Source organism: Barbus barbus, assembly GCF_936440315.1.
Source record: "Barbus barbus genome assembly, chromosome: 23".
Classification (NCBI taxonomy): Eukaryota; Metazoa; Chordata; class Actinopteri; order Cypriniformes; family Cyprinidae; genus Barbus; species Barbus barbus.
In genome coordinates, this window is record NC_136751.1 from 16,903,943 (window position 1) to 16,924,194 (window position 20,252).

Below are 20,252 nucleotides of genomic sequence, written 5' to 3' on the forward strand. Positions count from 1 at the left end.
TTAAACTTTAATTCCGCTCAGTCCATTTGAAATCGGAGTCAGTCCCTCAGGCCTCACACACCGAGTCATGTCTGACAGCGACCTAATATTTCTAAACTGAACCCATGTAAGATCCGTTTATGTAGTCACTGGTCATTTTTGATCAGTTTCTGCTGATTTTCAGATTAGCTCACCCAAAGGGCCGCTATCTTATTTCCCAACCAACAAACCGATGCCTTTACAGTCTGGCGTCAAACTTACTCTAGAAGAATCCATAGCATCGCAAGATCTTTAGGCACAGGAGGCAGTCATTTGATTGGATGCGACATGTCATTTGTGAAACTGGACCTATACTCAAGATTATTTTAGGGGGGTATGTGAAAGAAATTTGATGTGCTTTTTTATTTTATTTTATTTATGAATGACATTTTGAAATGTAAAAAATAAATGTTTTATTATGAAAAAAACATAAGTGGGCTCTTTGCAGTCCAAATTTATTTTAATTTTATAAACGACTTTATACTTTAGGAACAAACTAAAAATATGTTTTAAAAGCACAAAATTGTATGTAATTTTTTTATTTTTTATTTTTGGCCAGGCAGTGTTGATTGTTTTGTTCTTGTAGCATTTAATTATAAAAAATAAAATATAAAACGAATATTTAGTATTAGGTTTATCATAATTAAAAAGCAATATAAATAATACAATTTTAAACTGTGGATTTTTGGTAATTGGAGATGAGGTGTTTATGTTTGTGATATTGTTTCCATGATATTAAATCATAAAAAAAGCTAAGGTTTGGGGTAGAGAATGAAGCCTACAAGCTACAGGCACAGGTTAGCCAAAACATAGATTGATTGATTGATTTTGCTGTGAATTAAAAAATGAAATATCTTTTAGTTGGTTAATGCTTTTTTTTTAAAGCATTTAAGTCATCGTAAGCCCCCATGCTATGTTTGCTGAACCACTGCTTTAGACTATTTATTTCTTATTAGGTCACCTTTAAAAAAAACATACATAAATTGAAACATACATTCCTATTTTTTATTTTTTTTTGGGCACTCAAATGATCACAAATGATCAAATGACTTCGGCCACCTGCGCTGTTATCAGAGACAATGTCTGCATCATGATACAAATTGTCAGCGACAGAATATGTGATTCTCCTCCAACATGTCACACCAACTGGTTTGGGCAACAATAGATTAATCAGATGCTGTATTATATCCTCTGAGTCACCATTCAGTCTGTTTACAGGAGTGCCGGAGTGTGGAGGAGGACAGAGTAATGCTTATACCCAGGATACTGAACCCTGGCGTGCCAGAGTAATTGTGTGGGTTAGTATTCAAGGCCGGATGTAGTTACATTTCCGTGAGAAGTCGACATGAAATCAAAACAGACCTTATTTACTTTCCTAATGCATTTTCCTGGTGTCATTCATTATGAATGATTCGTTATTGCATGTTATTTCACAGAAAAAAATGCTTTGTCTTTGTATATAATCTATTGGTTTTCAACTTATTTTTTACCCATAGTCCAACACAATATTCAAACACCTCCCTGTTTAAGGTATTATATTTCCTCTGGTATTTAAGCTGGAATTATGACAAAGCTGCTTGTTTATCTAACCACAATGTCTTTAAGTAAGAACTGAATATTCCAAAAAAAAAAAGAATATGCTAAAACAACTTCAGTGAAGAATATTTTAATATATATGGTATTTATGTATATTTTATTTATAATAATATATTACAATTTATCATGAAACAATTCTAATAGCTGAATAGCAATTTAAAATTGGTCTTAGAATTATATTTCACAGTTTGAAAGTAGAATGGGTCTAGAAATTAATGTTGTAATATTGATTTTATTTATTACTCTGTTAGTCCTTTTATCAACAAACAGATAGCATAATGAACAGTTCATTAATTTGTTGTATAGCCATATTGTTCATCTACAGTTTGAATGTTGTTTTCTGTAACATTTCTGTTGTAAATGTAATATTGATATCTTGTTAGCTTTTTCATTTCTACACACGCTTTGTATTTTTCATGCCTGACATTTCTACCTTAACGATTTAATGGCAGCTGTTCCCCTAAATTCCAGTAATTAACATGTCATGTAGCAGAAAGCAAAACAAAACGCCAAACATATTAATACTGTTTTTATTGCAAGTATTTTAAATGCATTTGCTTGCCCTTTTTTTTCTGTGCATAATTCTGTTTTGCATAAGTCTGTGTGCCACCGCCCATACAGCTGCTCTTTAAACAGTTCAGTGCATTTTTCCTCCGTCCCTCAGCAGCTCTGTGGAATGTTTGTTTGTGAGACTTGTAGTTAATTTGCAAGTAGGTCGAGAGAGCTAGTTCCGTGCAGTCAGAACCACAGATGTGACTAAACTGCCCAAGGCCACCATCAGAGCTCCAAGCAGAAACTTCCAAGAAATTCCCTGAAAGAGTAAGACACGAGATCAAACACTTGAACGCAAGCTGTGGCACATTTTAAAAGCCATTTTACACCACTTTTATTCTTTTCACTAGGTGGTAGTCAGTCACTTACAAATGGCTTCTTTTTGGGGGGAGGTCTCAGAAAGGGTGTTATGTTTTCACCGAGCATTTGAGCTGGTTTAGCTTGCCAACTCTGGGACTCATTTTCCCCTGCCTGTCTTTTTACCAACTTGGACAGTTCAGCATGAATAGCCTATAAAAATAGAATATGAACAAAACATTAGTTTTCAAACTCCTAATATAAAGCAGAAAAAAATTTCAGCTCTGTGAAAAATAAGGCGGTCCTGTACTTTCTAACTTTGACCAACAGATGGTGCCATTTCACTGTCTGCAAGCTGCATTTCAGGACCGCCATGATTGAGTGATTGATTTATTGATTGTTTAATTGATTGACTGGCTGGCGATCATGTTTATAAGGGTAATATGACTTCATGTCAAATGTCAATTGCATATTAATAAGTAGTTTGTTTATTAATTTCCAGAAAAGCGTAAACAACGTTTTGTTGTTGTTTGTAAAAGACGAGAGTGAGCTGCTCATGTTAAATCTGGTTATTGTATCTAGTGGATTATACATTTGTATGACCTCGATGTTATCAATGCGAGAATCTGGTATGTGACTGAAATCACTTTACTGAGCTTTTTATAGCCTATTTGCTACTTTAACATCATGCAAATTTTGAATGCTTAGAATATACCACATTGTAGGGAGTAAAGATTTACATACACATGTATTATAATCAAAAGCCATTAGCACAGAGTATACACTTAAGAGACTGCTAAAAGCAGAAGTATATAGCAGCACATGTATTACCACGTTTTCCATCCCATGCCATCTTTGACTCTATGATCCTAATTTGAATTTTGCAACGAGTTCCCTCCTGAGGGAAAGTTTGCTTTTTGCCCTGCTATCCAGACGGGGTGTCATTATAGCAACAGCAGATATTTTACTTTTGTCTAGACAAGGCTCACTCTTCACCATGAGCACTATGAGGGGACCTGAGGCCAATCACAAAATCGCTCATAAGCAGTGTTGGGGGTAACGCGTTACAAGTAACGTGTATTAACTAGTAAAGTAATGCATTACGTGAATTTACTTTTTCATCAGCCTGAGGTTTATTCATTACACTTTTTAGTGTGAAAGGGCTTTTACATTTGCTATAATTAGAGCTTCTTGTATTAAAAACAATCAAGCCCTGCTCATATTTAAAAAGTAACGCAAAAGTAACATAACGCATTACTTTCCATAAAAAGTAACGTAATTAGTTATTTTTTTAGGGAATAACGCAATATTGTAATGCATTACTTTTGAAAGTAACTTTCCCCAACTGCTCATAAGCAGGCCCAGACACTATCTGTGAAATATCATTGCTTCATTCTTTCTTATATCATCCTGAATCTGACAAATAATTTTTTACTTTATTATTTAAATTAGATTAGATTAGATTAGATTCAACTTTATTGTCATTTATGCAGAGTACAAGTACAGTAAAGTTGAATCTAATCTAATCTAATCTAATTTAAATAATAAAGTAAAAAATTATTTGTCAGATTCAGGATGATATAAGAAAGAATGAAGAATGAAGAAAGAATTAATATATATAACACTAAGTGATATGTATGTGTGTATATATACATACATATATATATATATATATATATATATATATATATATATATATATATATATATATATATATATATATATATGCATATTGCATTATGCTTTCATGCAGCTGCATGTTGTGCAACTTTATAATAAAACAGATTAGACATGACTTTTTTAATGCAGAATGGGCCATTGTATTCTTAAGTATTATGAATGAAGCTAGTTGTTCTGTTTATTGCTTCTTGAATGTCATAAACCTCCACGGTGTATACAGTGCTGATTCACTTTATTACTGGAAGATGTGTGTCTGTGTCTGTGTCTGTGTGTCTGTGTGTGTCTGTGTACTGGCTCCAGACAGCTCTAATCTTGGTGGCTGCTCTGAGGATTTGACAGACTAACTATTCTCAAAGGCGTGACAGAACAGGTTTTGGTTCTGTGGATTGTATCACAGCACAAACTCATTCTCAGATATTATTAGAGTCTAGCTGTAGAAACAAATATTTGCATGTTCGCTCAAATGTTGTTTGCATGCATTCTTAGGTTGAGTAGAATTTCTCAGGACAGGTTTTCACTTCCTTGTCTTAAGTTTATGTTGTATGTTCAAACAGACTGGTCAGGAAATTGTGATATGTACAGTGCCCTCCATAAGTATTGGAACAGTAAAGACAAAATTGCTCTGTTGGCTGTGGAGTCAAGACATTTGCAAATATGATTAAAAGATGAATATGAGACAAAACTACAGAATGTCACATTTTATTATTAGCCGTTTCAACACATACATGTTTTACCAAATAAAAAGAACAGCAGTTTTAGAGTCCATCCCACTCATTGATGTGAGCATAATTATTGGGACAGTTGAACATAAGGCAGATATAAAAGATTAAAAGCTATTATTTAGTTGCAGATCCCTTGCGCACAATCACAGCAGTGAGTCTGTGACCCATAGACATCTCCAGACTCTTGGTCTCATCCTTTAAAATACTTTTCCCAGCCTTTAATGCAGCCAATTCCACTTGTTGCTTGTTTTGGAGAGTTTCTGCCTTTACTCTCCTCTTCAGCTGGTGAAATTCATGTTCAATCAGATTTAAATCTGGAGATTGACTGGTGGCATTTTCTTGAATATTGGTAGGCAAGATGGTTTTGTACCCTTCCAAATTCATTCTGCTACTGTCATCATACATTAAGTCATCAGTAAAATAGAGAGGGCCTGTTCCAGAGGCAGCCATGCATGCCCATGCCATGACACCACCTCCACCATGCTTAACAGATGAGGCTGTATGCTTGGGATCATTTACAGTTCCCTTTTTATCTTCGCATTTTTGCTTTCCCATAAAGGTTCATCTTTGTCTCATTGGTCCATAAACACAGTTCCAAAACTCTTCTGGCTCACCTTTGTGCTTTTTTGCAAACTCTAATCTTGCCTTTCTATTTTTGGTGTTGGTCAGAGGTTTGCATCTTGCTGTGTAGCATCTGTAATTCTGTGTCAAAGTCTCCTGAGGACAGTAGATTGTCAGAGCATCACCCCAGCTTTCTGGAAGTTGTTGGTGATTTTACAAACATGTCTTTTAGGATTCATTTTCACAGCTTTTATGATTTGTCTGTCATCAACAACTGTTGCTTTCTCAGCCGATCAGGTAGTTGTTGGTTGCTGGTGGTTTCCAAACTCTTGATTTCTCCATGCCCTTTGTTTTTGCTATAGCTCTAATTGACTTTCTCTTTTCTTTTAGCATCCAAATTGCTTGCTTTTCTCTCAAAGTCAGCTCCCTCATCTTCATCCTGGTTTGTGTGTGTCATTATCGAATGCAAGATTCAGAATGCAGAAGTAATGGATATAACTGATACAACACATTCATTTAATATCTGAAGAATTAATGCAACAGGACACAGCTGATCACTTAGAAAGACCTGTGAGGCAACTGTTCCAATACTTATGCTCACATCAGATAGAGGGATGAAACTCTAAAAGTGCTGAACTTTTTAGCTGGTAAAACACCTATGTGTTGAATCACCCAATAATAAAATGTGACATTCTGTAGTTTTGTCTCATATTCATCTTTTAATCATATTTGTAAATGTCTTGACTCCACAGCCAACATAGCAATTTTGTCTTTACTGTTCCAATACTTTTGGATGGCACTGTACATATGAAATGCAAACATATTAGAAAGACATTTGAAAATTTTATTTTTGTCTTAAATACATCCACATTGTATTCTCTGTTTTGGGACTCATTTCAAATCATTTTGGAAGGTGTTTACTAATGAACATTGGAAGCTTAATATAATCATAAAGCTAAAATTATAAAGCACCTTTTATGGCTTCAATACAAACACTTCATTCTTGACCAACAGTGAGTATGAGTTGGCATTGAATTTGAAATAAATAACACACTTCCAGTTAGGCCAGGTTTTTCACAAAGGTCAGTTGATCTGTAAATAGCTGCTAATGGGATTTTCTGTTGCCAGCTCATGTGAAATTTAGATGATTTCAGGAGATACGGTTACGCCTCTCACCTTAGTAGACGGCTCCAGTTTCAAAGCCTTTTTCAGGGTCTCCATGGCCTCCTCATACTCACCCCTGTCCGATAAAAGCTGCAGACACATTTTACATTACCAGATTACAATAAATACGACTCTTTGATTTCGGAAAAAGTACAATCCCGATGGAAATATAAACCTCATCATTTATGAACTGTAAATGATGTCAGTGCCTAGTTTGTTGAATAATATTCATCCATACCTTCCCTTCCCTGAATAACGCTTTGACATTCTGGGGATCCAGAAACAGCACATCTCGACTTGTGTGCAGCGCCTCGTCAAACTGTCCAAGCTTCAGCTGTGATGCTGCCAGGTTATTCAGACACTTTACCCGATAGTCGTTCACCTCCTCTTCTTCCTCCTCTGTCGCACAGCTTTGACTGTCTACAGGGGGACACAATTGTACAGCCCCTTATAACCACACTGTGGCTATGTATAACCTCAAAGGAAATAATAAACACAATTAAACATGTGTTTGCTTATGGACCAATATAGTGTAAACGGCATTGTACATTAGTTCCAGGCCTCAAATCTGATTGGTTGAGCAGTGTTCCAACAGTGCTGATATACTGTAACAGTTCAACTGCACTGTGACTTCACTGTTTGTTCCAGAGAGACTGTCACTCTGTGCATTTGTGGTAGGGATTTCACTGTAGAAAATAAACACCAACTTCAACTTAAAAACTTAAGTTTGATTGCTGGCTTAAAAACTATAGCCTAATCAAATTGGCTAAATTGAGACCAGTAGGTGGTGACAAAGGACTGTCTTTGAGTAATTGATTCATTAATTGATTCATTCAGTCGATTTGTTTGAAAATGTTGATTCACTCAGGAACTAAACAAGCGACTGTTTTTATGAGTGGGTTATTGAATCATTCGCTCAACCGATTTGTTCAATAATACTGGTTCATTCAGGGCTATCACACTGGCAACCGAATTCATAATGAGTTGGCACAGAACATGTTTATGCATTCAAAACTTGAAGTGCAAGGCATGACATGCAAAAAAAAAAATATATATATATTTTTTTAAGTTAATTTTATTCTTAGCGCCACGTTTTTTAGAATACCATGCAATGCGCGAGAGTAGTTTTGCCTAGTAATTCCATCTAGCAAGTGTTTACATAGAACAACAATGGAAAAGCAACGAAATGGGATGCAAATGCTTTCTATGTGAACACTCCCTTACTTGTAGAGCTTGCTAATATATATTTTGTGTATGGGATAGGGATTGCTAGTTGCAAATATAGCTTACATTAACATATTGTATTGTATATCAATGGATGCAGAGGAACTTCATGTTTGTTTGCTACAAAATCTTTTCTCTAAATAATTTAGAGAAATTACTATTTAGTGGCTAATGAGATAGAAATATATGAATGTAGAAAAATATTGCATAGAAAATGAAGGAGAGTCTAATATGTGATGCTTGAGTGGTCAGTGAAGACTGTTAGCGATGTGGAGATGACTTCTGCATATGTGGTCATTATCAGTGTCTATAATCCAAAGCGGTGCTTTGCACTTTACAGTCTCATTACTGTCAAACGTTCCTCTCAAGATGGACCAGGCTTTCCAGCAATTACCATGATTAAGGAGGTGGAAATAACATGTAGATTTATTACGTTTGATTAGCGTAGGGTTTAAAAAGAGCGTTACTCAGGGTGCTCACAGCTTGCAGACATGACTGAGCATTCCGATGACATGATTATTGATCAAATAGATTAGCTGCTGAGCTGCTAGAACTGCTCTGAATTGAGAGCTATTATGGGGTTTTTCTCCATCACCATTGAATGATTTATTAGATATCATGAATCCAAAAAAAAAAAAAAAAAAAAAATATATATATGTATATATATATATATATATATATATATATATATATATATATGTATGTATGTATATATATATATATATATATATGTATATATGTATATATATATATATATGTATATATGTATATATATATATATATGTATATATATATATATATATATATATATATGTATATATATATATATATATATATATATGTATATATGTATATATATATATATATATATATATATATATATTGTCTCCAGAGATTAGCTACATTATAATATATATTATTTTTTTAATAAAAAAAATTTATTGGTATGTTTGAAGTTAATTAATAGTATATATTATGTATAATATTAGAAATAAATATTAGAAATTATAATATAAATAGCCTATTATCAGAAACTTTCCTGTTGTTGAGATATGTGCCCTTATGCGCACTTATACGCATGAAAGATTTGTGCATGTTCTGGCATGTTCCTGCTTAATGCATTATATGACACAGGTGTTTGAAGGGCAGTGTGCATTGGATTACCATATGTGCGTGTCGTAAGCATGTCTAAAGCCATGCAGTAAGCCTGGGCTGCCATGCTGTACTCTTCTCTCTGGAAGCAGAAGTTGCCTCGCTCTCGTTTCTGGTTGCCGATGCGGATCCGGTCGGGGATGGGCAGTGAAAGGGGGTCCGGCTTTTCTCTTAAGTCTAGTAGTTGCAGCTGATACAGGAGAGGAGTCCAGGCTGGTATATCCGGCTCCCTGCCAATAAAACAGATGCACAGCAGTGAAGCACCATTCAATCACAAGATTATCTATCTATCTATCTATCTATCTATCTATCTATCTATCTATCTATCTATCTATCTATCTATCTATCTATCTATCTATCTATCTATTAATTATAACTGATTGATATATATATTTATATATTTCTTTAAAGAGATAGCTGGCTATCAGATCTATCTATCTTGTGTTTGGTTTCTCCCTGATTTCTGGCTGTTTTTATTCTGTACTTCAATTAGCGTTATACAGTTTCGGAGATGTTGGCAGTTTGTGGAAGTAATTTTTATTCTCGCTCTCTTCTTTTAAAGTATATCTCCTTTCGAGTAAGTCTGTTATTTTTGTGCTGCGGTACTGTGGTTGTTTTTGTTTAAGAGAAAGAAAAGTGAGAGAGAGAGAGAGAAAGAGAGAGAGAAATGGTAGAGCTGCTGTTTTGAACACTGACTGCCTGCTGCCTGTTGACAGGCAAATGGCTCATATCCATTGTGTGTGCGCTGTCTTCACTTTGCCCAGATTTGAACTTTAGTACTGGCAAAGGCCTCTTTAGAAGACCATATGCTCTGGTCTGGTGGACTAATGTCAAAATAAAGCGGTGTTCTTTCAGTGGTCTTCAGGATGGTAGAAATGAATCGAGATGACATGGTGGAAAAAAAACTTTGCCTGTTTTTCTGGTGAAACCGTTTCTCTGTGATATTCTCTGAACATTGTTGTGAAAACACTGTAAAAAGCTATCACACACACACACACACACACACATACACCGAGACACAAAACTCCACTCTTCGTCCTCTGGAAAAACTCATGCTGAAGTTTTGTTGTTAGAATGTTTTTATGTTTGGTTCCTTGGAACTCCAAAGAATTGGAGTGTCAAAAACATAGTAAATTCAGAATTAAACTTAAAATTTTATTTATATAATAAACTTATATATTTTTTTAATAAGTTGCTTTAATCTAAGTGAATCTAATAAAGATCAAACATAGTTTGAATTCCAGTGAGAAATACCTGATAACTCATCACAAATGGCAAACATCCCTCTTTCTCTCTGATTGACTGCTTGATGCATCACTTCTGCCACATCTCTTAGCACATCAATACTTTATCATCCAAGGCAGTGGTTTCAGAACAACCTTTTGCTAAATCTGTTTCATATTTTGTGAGATATTACTTACAGAACTCATTTCCCATCCACACATGGTAATGATAATAAAATTAACTCCATTGATTTTATTTCTCTCTGCCTACACAGCATTTGCTGCAAAAGGCTGTTTAAGATCGTGAACTTGTTCGGGCTGACAGAGACATTTCATGAGCTGAACAGGAGAGATCCCTGGGGTCCATGGGATATACCACCTTTCCCACACAACCTTATCTAGCCTTATTACTCTCAGTACTTGGTCACATGACCACATAAATCAATGACCACATAAATCAATAGACTGACAAATAAAAGGCCTGAAACTAAGTCGATTTCACTGTGCACACACATTAAGTATGTTCTCATGAGATTAAACAAGATCAAGCCTGGTGTGAAAGTTTCTAACCTGCTAGATTGACACAGTTTGATGTTTTTCAGTTCAAACATGCATGTTTGTACAGCTGGAGGTTTCCAGTAAAGTTCATGGTATTCCAGTAAATTGGAGTGTTAATATCAGAGTCAGCTGGTGAGCTGAAGTAAATCCAAGGCCTCTTCAATATAACTAGATAGCATGTAACTGTCGGTTTGTGCAACTTAATGAGATGCACAAAACACACAGAGTTGGACTATTATCAAAATCAAAGTGAATGTGAACTCTGTACAATGATAGTAATCTAAATGTTATAATGCTATAAAGCATGTTAGTGATTTAACATAACAGACATGCATTAACACCGGTTTTTTTTAGTTGTAGTATGAAATCATTTATATACATTACCATTCATTTGTTTTAAATCACAAGTGAATTTCAAATGCTGTTCTTTACAGAGTTCTATCAGAGTTTCCACAAAATATTAAGCAGCACAACTGCTTTCAACGTATTAATATTAAGAAAGGTTTCTTGAGCAGTAAATCAGCATATTAGAATGATTTCTGAAGGATCATGTGACACTGAAAACTGGAGTAATGGCAGCTGAACCTTTGCCATCACAGGAATAAATGACATTTTAAAATATAGAACTTTCTTTCAAAAACATTACAAATTCTGACGACAAACTTAAACTGTAGCTAGTGTATATAAAATTCCCACATTTAAATGTTAAATGATCTAAGTTTTTTTTTATTAAATTTATTATTAAGCAACATTTAAATTAACAAATTATAATTAAGTAACTCTATATTTGAAGATTGTTGTGTTTCTAATTTAGTTATTGGTTACTGTATTGCATGTAATGCTTAGTTACCCTGTTGGTGTTTTGTTTTTGTATGGTAACACTGTGCATTGTCTGTTCATGTTTATATGAGTCATAGTTCATAGTTGGAGTGCCAATTTTGGTGAACTTTAATTCATCATAGGGCCTTCTGTTTTACAACCTGTATAATTGTAGGTTATCAGTATAATTTTACTGTTACGTGTCTGTTGCTGTTTAGTTCCCTTTTGCCCTTATTTGGTTCTTTGTGTTCTTGTTTCCTGTTATTAGTTAATCATCGTTTAGTCTTTTCACCTGTGTTCCAATTAATTGTCTCGTTTACTCATTTGTTCCGGTTCCTTTTAAAGTCCTCAGTTTCCCTCTAATCTTTGTCCTGTCATGAAGTGTAACCTTTGTTTTGAGATCGTGTTTCTTATTAAAATAACCTTTTGTTTATCCCTGGCTTCCTGGATTCCTTTAAAGAATGGAAACGTTACAGATGACAGGACCTACACAGAAAAGGAGATGGCAGCTAATTTTGGTTCCCTGCGAGGGAAGTCCGGGGATCGGCAGCCTGCTACCGCCCGCGGCGATGATGATACCGCCGTCCTCGGCGACGATAGTTCCACCGCTTGAAACTGCGAGGAAGGTTTCGCCGTTTCAAAAATTGGGGCTTATGGATGAGGCTCTGCCCCCGGAGTTCTCGGCTCCTGTACTCTCCCCAGAGCCCGCTCTTCGCAAGTACCCTCCAGTGCCTGCTCCTCGCAAGTGCCCTCCAGAGCCTGCTCCTCGCAAGTACCCTCCAGTGCCTGCTCCTCGCAAGTGCCCTCCAGAGCCTGCTCCTCGCAAGTTCCCTCCAGTGCCTGCTCCTCGTAAGTGCCCTCCAGTGTCTGTTACTCGCAGATGTTCTCCTGGGTCCCCGCTGGTTCCGTCCAGCCCTTCCGAGTCCCCGCTGGTTCCGTCCTGCACTGCGCTGTCCGAGCGCCCCCGAGAATTCGCGCTTCCAGAGTGCCCCCGAGAATCCGCGCTGCCTGAGCGCCCACGGGAATTTGCGCTTCCAGAGAGCCCACAACAATCCGAGCTGTCAGAGTGCCCCCGAGAATCCGAGCTGTCAGAGCGCCCCCGAGAATCCATGCTTCCAGAGCGCCCCCAAGAATCCGCCCTGTCAGAGCGCCCTGAGAATCCGCGCTGTCAAAGCGCCCCCGAGAATCCGCGCTTCCAGATCGCCCCCAAGAATCCGCGCTTCCAGAGTGGCCCCCTGAGAATCCGCGTTTCCAGAGCGCCCCCGAGAATCCGCGCTGCCAGAGCGCCCCCGAGAATCCGAGCTGCCAGAGCGCCCCCGAGAATCCGCGCTACCAGAGCACCCCGAGAATACGTGCTACCCGAGTGCCCCCGGGAATCTGCGCTACCCGAGCGCCCCCGAGAGTCCGCGCTGGCCGAGCGCCCCTTAGATTCCGCACTGCCTGAGCGCCCTCTAGTGCCCGCTCCTCCAGAGCACCCCCAAGAGTCCGCGCTGTCCGAGCGCCCCCAAGAGTCCGCGCTGTCCAAGCGTCCCCAAGTGCCCGCTCCTCAAGAGAGCCCTCAAGTGTCCACTCCTCCAGAGCGCCCCACAGAGCCCGCTCCTCCTCAATGGCTCCCAGAGGGGAACTTCCCCAAGAAATGTTTTTTTTTTTTTTTGATTTGACGAACCATATTTGGCTATAGGGTCACAGCCTGTGTGGCCAGGCCAAGGGCCAAGGCCACAGAACCCCTCTACCCGTCTTGGCGGTCCGAAAAAATAAGGCCGTGGCCTCCCGAGTCTCCTGTCCCGCCATGGCTCCCTGAGTCTCCTGTCCCACCATGGCTCTCTGAGTCTCCTGATCCGCCATGGCTCCCTGAGTCTCCTGATCTGCCATGGTTCCCCGAGCATCCAGACCCGCCGTGGCTCCCTGAGTCTCCTGATCTGCCATGGCTCCCTGAGTCACCTGATCCACCATGGCCATCCAAGTCTCCAGTCCCACCATGGTGCTCCGTGCCACCTGCCCCGCCATGGCGCTCCGAGTCACCTGACCTGCCCTGGAGGCTTCCCGTGTCTCCTCCGTGTCCTGGCTCAGCCCCAGCCTCCAGGGTGCCCCCCCCCCCTCCCGCAATGTTGCTGTTACGGCGCGGGACGCGCCTTCCGAAAGGGGGAGATAACTGTTACGTGTCTGTTTCTGTTTAGATCCCTTTTGCCCTTATTTGGTTCTTCCTGTTCTTGTTTCCTGTTATTAGTTAATCATCGTTTAGTCTTTTCACCTGTGTTCCAATTAATTATCTCGTTTACTCATTTGTTCCAGTTCCTTTTAAAGTCCTCAGTTTCCCTCTAGTCTTTGTCCTGTCATGAAGTGTAACCTTTGTTTTGAGATCGTGTTTCTTATTAAAAGAACCTTTTGTTTATCCCTGACTTCCTGGATTCCTTTAAAGGATGGAAATGTTACATTAACGTACAGAGCACATCTTCACAGTTAAGGAATCGTGGTACATTAAAATAACACCAGTTGATGAAATATACAACATTTTAATTATACAAATTATATACTACAATTAAATATAAAAATACAGGCACCATAATGCCTGAAAAATTTTGTCACCAATATCTGGCAAAAACAGTGTCCATTATTTTAAGGTAAATTTAACAGGATATTATAGGGCAGCTTTGTGTATGTTCATGTTTATTTGTTCATTCACAGGTGTGTGCGTGCGTGTGTGTGTGTGTGAAAGAGAGAGTGAGAGAGCGAGTGTGTGTTAGTCTGTGGATGCTTGTCAAGATGCTGTTCAGGGTCCATTTAATCAGTTAATCAATCACTTTATACAGGATATGATTGGAAGGAACGACAGAAGGAAAAATGTTAGGTAAATATTTGATCAGTTTTCCATGGTACCTGACAGCTGTTGCTTAAAGTTTATGCCACTGGTTGAGAAAACTCTTCATATATATATATATATATATAGAGAGAGAGAGAGAGCGAGAGAGAGAGAGAGAGCTTAAGACACACATATTGCTTAACTGTGTACATACTGAGATTCACAGATTATAAAAGAGGAAGTGTGTGTCATATAATCCTTATCAGTACATTTTGTCTTCATTAAGTTCATAAAACTAATGCACATTATTTTTAATAACATCAGCTTTTCGTCTGTATTTTGGAAGAAATTCAGTAACATTATTTGCACATGACATCAGAGCAGATTATAACAATAACACCTCTAAGGTTCAGCGCACTTCTTTCCCTTCAACAGTGAAATGAGATCCAGTCACTGAACCAACATTGTCATTGGCGTGCGAATTGATTGTAAGGTGATAGCTCCGTTACATGTCACCTCATGCATATTTCAGCTGCGTAGTGTATTGACACATTTATGTGTGTCTAACAGAGTTTGTGTGTCTCTAGCAGCCTGGCAGCCAGTGCAGGCTTGATCCCAGTCATGTCACCCCTTTGCTTCTCTTTTACCGTGTCTTGAGATGTCTTGCACAGCTGGTGGGGTGGGGGTGGGGGGGTTGTGCATTATTATAAATAAAGTGGAATAGATTTATTAAAAGAGTAGTAAATATAGTAAATAGGGTCAATGTTGATGATTTAATGTAAGATTTGATGACTTAATGTAAATATTCTCATAGCTTCATAAAAATGTCACATGGACTATTTTAACAATGTCCTTACTACTTTCTGGGCTTTGAACGTGGTAGTTCCCTTGCTGTCTATAGAGGGTCAGAAAGTTCTCAAATTTTATCAAAAATATCTTCATTTGTTTTCCAAAGACGAATGAAGGTCTTCTGGGTTTGAGGGTAAGTACTTAATGACAGAATTTTAATTTCTGGGTAAACTATCCCTTTGATGTTTGTTTTCCTGATCAATATGTATTAACTTCCTCTTTTTTCCCCACTAATGTCACAAACCACAAGGGTTTGTGGGTAGCATTTGGTCTGGCTCCATTCTGGTATGTAACGCTCATTTTTCACTTAAAAACACATCACTTTATAAAAATAAAATAAATGATAATCATTTGCATTGACTTTTTGTTTAGATTCATATTTGTTTGCTAAAATAAGCACATATTGATACAATGGATCTGACAAAGAGACAAGAAATGCTGTTTTAATTCATGATGTATTTTGTAGTGCTCTTTTGTGATTTATTTTTTATTTTATTTTTTGGTAACACTTTATTTCAATTGTCCACTTTAGACATTCTGCTAAAAATACAGAAGTTTGTAACCACATGCCAACTACCAGTGATTAGAGTATTAGTAGACTGTCTGCTTATCTGCTAACACTTTATTTATGGTCACCCAACAAGCATTGTATTGACTAAGTAACATTCAAGAACATATCAGCTTTTACTAACCCTAACCTAATAGTTCACTAATATTCTGTTGAGAGTTAGTTAACATAGTTGCAAATTATGAGAGTAAGTTGACACGTAGCTGCAAACATACTTACTTTATAGTTAGTAGAATGTCTAAAGTGAACTATTGAAATAAAGTGTAAACTGATTTTTTTCTCTCCAACTGAATGTAAAAGGAAGTTCATCTGAGATAGAGATTGTTAGTAATTGATCGGTTGGATTAGTGCAACACTTCAGGCTACGATTCACTTTTATTTCAATGCTCTCTGTACAGTAGCTAATCCAAGGGGGGAAAATACTGCTTGCATTCATATAAATGAGCATTTTCCACAACACAGGCAAAACGGCCTCATATGACCATACACAACAGACATATGCCACTGTAAATATGCTTTACTCTCAGGTCACAGGTAAATGACAATGAACCAGAACAGAGCGGTTAATTTCATAACATGCTGGCCAAATCTAGCAAAAGTGTTCACCTCCCTTCATTTCTCAAGAGGTCAAAGTATTCATTATGTAACATGGCACTATGCTGGAACAGAACACTCTGGGATAGCACACATTGTACTAAGGTAGACTTAACAAGAAATAAACCAATCCTGATACCATAATCAAGCACTTCTCTCTGCAGAAAGAAACTGGCTTGGTCCTGCACGTGTATTTGTTTTTGTATCTGGCCTTGATTCTTCTTTGCTATGGCTAGTCTTTTGTCTAGATTGACTCTTTATCATTGCACATATTATGCAATACTAAAACAAAAACAAGCTATGCAATGAAAAGAGAAGCCTAGTTTCATCATTGGCATTTTGGCATTTCTTTTTCTCTTTTTCAGTAACTATTTCTGTTTCTATGTGTGGAAGTGAGTCGTGTCTATGTTTTTTTTGTGTGTTGTTATGAAAGGAGGATCTGGTAACTGGAAAGAGTCCCTCAACTGTAACCATGACCCTTGCTGTGGCACGACTCACTTCTGCCCATAATAGTTAATGGACACATTACAAAACAACACAAGCTTTTTTATCCACTGTAGAGAATAAGTGCAACATTTTAACACATAAAAAAATGGAAGTCCTATTATTAAATATTTCATTTTAATAATAACATTAATATTATTAATATAACATATTATTAAATATTACACAGATCAAATCTACTATTTTATATCATCTTGCACTTTTAATGTAATGGCTCCATAAAACCCCTTCTTTTGTTTTTCTGGCAAAAAGTTAAATGGTTTAATGCAGGGGTTCTCAACCCTGGTCCTGGAGGACCACTGTCCTGCAGAGTTTTGCTCCAACCTTAATCAAACTCACCTGCCTGTAGGTTACTAGTAATCCTGAACAGCTTAATTAGCTTTTTGATTAGGGTTGGAGCTAAAATTTGCAGGACAATGGCCCTCGAGGACCAGAATTGGGAAAGCCTGGTTTAATGTTTGAAAATGATTAAATTAAGACAATAATAAGATATAAGACAGATAATAAGAAATTGAGATATAATAAATTAATATAGTACTGTGATTTTACAGAACAGTACTACAACCCGAATTCTGGCAATGTTTGGACGTTTTTTTTAAATTTGAATAAAATGAAACCTAAAAGACTTTCGAATCAAATGAGCCAATATTTTATTAACAATAGAACATAGATAACATAATAAATGTTTAAACTGAGAAATTTTACAATTTTATGTAAAAAATTAGCTCATTTCAAATTTGATGCCTGCTACAGGTCTCAAAATATTTGGGATTGGGGCATGTTTACCATGGTGTAGCATCTCCTCTTCTTTTCACAACAGTTTGAAGACATCTGGGCTTCGAGGTCATGAGTTTCTGGAGTTTTGGTGTTGGAATTTGATCCCATTCCTGCCTGATATACAGTGCCCTCCATAAGTATTGGAACAGTAAAGACAAAATTGCCCTGTTGCCTGTGGAGTCAAAACATTTGCAAATATGATTAAAAGATGAATATGAGACAAAAGAGGTCACATTTTATTATTAGCCATTTCAACACATACATGTTTTAACAAATAAAAAGAACAGCACTTTTAGAGTTCATCCCACTCATTGATGTGAGCATAATTGGGACAGTTGAACATAAGGCAGATATAAAAGATTAAAAGCTATTATTTAGTTGCAGATCCCTTGCGCACAATCACAGCAGTGAGTCTGTGACCCATAGACATCACCAGACTCTTAGTATCATCCTTTGAAATACTTTTCTCAGCCTTTAATGCAGCCAATCCGATTGTTGCTTGTTTTGGGGAGTTTCTGCCTTTACTCTCCTCTTCAGCTGGTGAAATTCATGTTCAATTGGATTTAAATCTGGAGATTGACTTGGGCAATCTATGATTTTCCATTTCTTTGCCCTTATAAATTCCTTGACTGAACTGTCAGGGTGTTTTGGGTCATTGTCCTGATGCAATATTAAGCACTTCCCAATGAATCTGGTGGCATTTTCTTGAATATTGGTAGGCAAGATGGTTTTGTACCCTTCCAAATTCATTCTGCTACTGTCATCATACATTAAGTCATCAGTAAAATAGAGAGGGCCTGTTCCAGAGGCAGCCATGCATGCCCATGCCATGACACCACCTCCACCATGCTTAACAGATGAGGCTGTATGCTTGGGATCATTTGCAGTTCCCCTTTTTTTCTCCACATTTTTGCTTTCCCATCACTTAGATAAAGGTTCATCTTTGTCTCATCGGTCCATAAACACAGTTCCAAAACTCTTCTAGCTCACCTTTGTGCTTTTTTGCAAACTCTAATCTTGCCTTTCTATTTTTGGTGCTGGTCAGAGATGTGCATCTTGCTGTGTAGCATCTGTAATTCTATGTCAAAGTCTCCTGAGGGCAGTAGATTGTCAGAGCATCACCCCAGCTTCCTGGAAGTTGTTGGTGATTTTACAGACACGTCTTTTATGGTTCATTTTCACAGCTTTTATGATTTGCCTGTCATCAACTACTGTTGTTTTCTCAGCCGATCAGGTAATTGTTGGTTGCTGGTGTCGCTGGTGGATTCCAAACTCTTGATTTTCTCTATGCCCTTTGTTTTTGCTATAGCTCTAATTGACTTCCTGTTTTCTTTTAGCATCCAAATTGCTTGCTTTTCTCTCAAAGTCAGCTCCCTCATCTTCATCCTGGTTTGTGTGTGTCATCATCGAATGCAAGATTCAGAATGCAGAAGTAATGGATATAACTGATACAACACATTCCCTGCTTTTAATATCTGAAGAATTAATGCAACAGGACACAGCTGATCACTTAGAAAGACCTGTGAGGCAACTGTTCCAATACTCATGCTCACATCAGATAGGGGGATGAAACTCTAAAAGTGCTGAACTTCTTAGCTGGAAAACATCAACATGTGTTGAATCACCCAATAATGAAATGTGACATTCTGAAGACATTCTGTCTCATATTCATGTTTTAATCATATTTGTAAATGTCTTGACTCCACAGCCAATAGAGCAATTTTGTCTTTACTGTTCCAATACTTTTGGAGGGCATTGTACGTTTCCAGCTGCTGAAGAGTTCGTGGTCATCTTTGATGTATTTTTCGTATAATGATGTGCCAAATGTTCTCTATAGGTGAAAGATCTGGACTGCAGACAGGCCAGTTCAGCACCTGGACTCTTCTTCAGCTACGAAGCCATGCTTTTGTAATACCTACAGTATGTGGTTTGCATTGTCCTGCTGAAATACATGTCATCTGGAGGGGAGCATATGTTGCTCTGAAACCTTTTATATACCTTTCAGCATTCATAGTGCCTTCCAAAACATACAAGCTGCCCATAGCATATACCCATACCACCCCCATTCCATCAGAGATGCAGGCTTTTGAACTGAACCCTGATAACACACTGGAAGGTCTCCCTCCTCTTTAGCCCGGAGGACACAGCGTCCATGATTTCCAACAAGAATGTCAAATTTGGACTCGTCTGACCATAGAACACTTTTCCACTTTGCTTTAGTTGGCATCTACAGATGGCATGCCAGATTGTGTTTACCGACAGTGGTTTCTGGAAGTATTCCGGGGCCCATTTAGTAATGTCAATTACAGAATCATGCTGATGAGTGATGCAGTGTCATTTGAGGACCAGAAGACCACGGGCATCCAACAAAGGTCTTCGGCCTTGTCCGTTATGCACAGAGATTTCTCCAGTTTCTCTAAAACTTTTGATGATGTTATGCACTGTAGATTATGAGATTTGCAAAGCCTTTGCATTTTGACATTGAGGAACGTTGTTTTTATTGTATTCCACAATCTTTTTACGCACTCTTTCACAGATTGGAGAGCCTCTGCTCATCTTTACTTCTGAGAGACTCCATAGCCGCAGGAACTAGG

The 20,252-nt window shown here is 37.8% G+C and overlaps 1 protein-coding gene across 2 annotated transcripts in view; it reads right to left on the bottom strand.

Moving 5' to 3' along the window:
* Positions 1-1,828: 1,828 nt before the first annotated feature.
* Positions 1,829-20,252, bottom strand: part of LOC306842800 (peptidyl-prolyl cis-trans isomerase FKBP8-like) — a 55,670-nt gene continuing 37,246 nt past the window's right edge. Inside the window, exons 4-8 of one of the 2 annotated variants that reach the window (XM_079373873.1) lie at positions 8,979-9,196; positions 6,829-7,010; positions 6,603-6,680; positions 2,536-2,676; positions 1,829-2,425 (exon numbers count right to left, since the gene is read on the bottom strand). In XM_079373873.1, coding sequence (XP_079229999.1) covers positions 2,339-2,425; positions 2,536-2,676; positions 6,603-6,680; positions 6,829-7,010; positions 8,979-9,196 — 706 coding nt within the window. In that variant the 3' untranslated portion in view covers positions 1,829-2,338. The remainder of the gene's footprint in view (positions 2,426-2,535; positions 2,677-6,602; positions 6,681-6,828; positions 7,011-8,978; positions 9,197-20,252) is intronic. The other variant, XM_079373874.1, reaches the window with a different exon arrangement.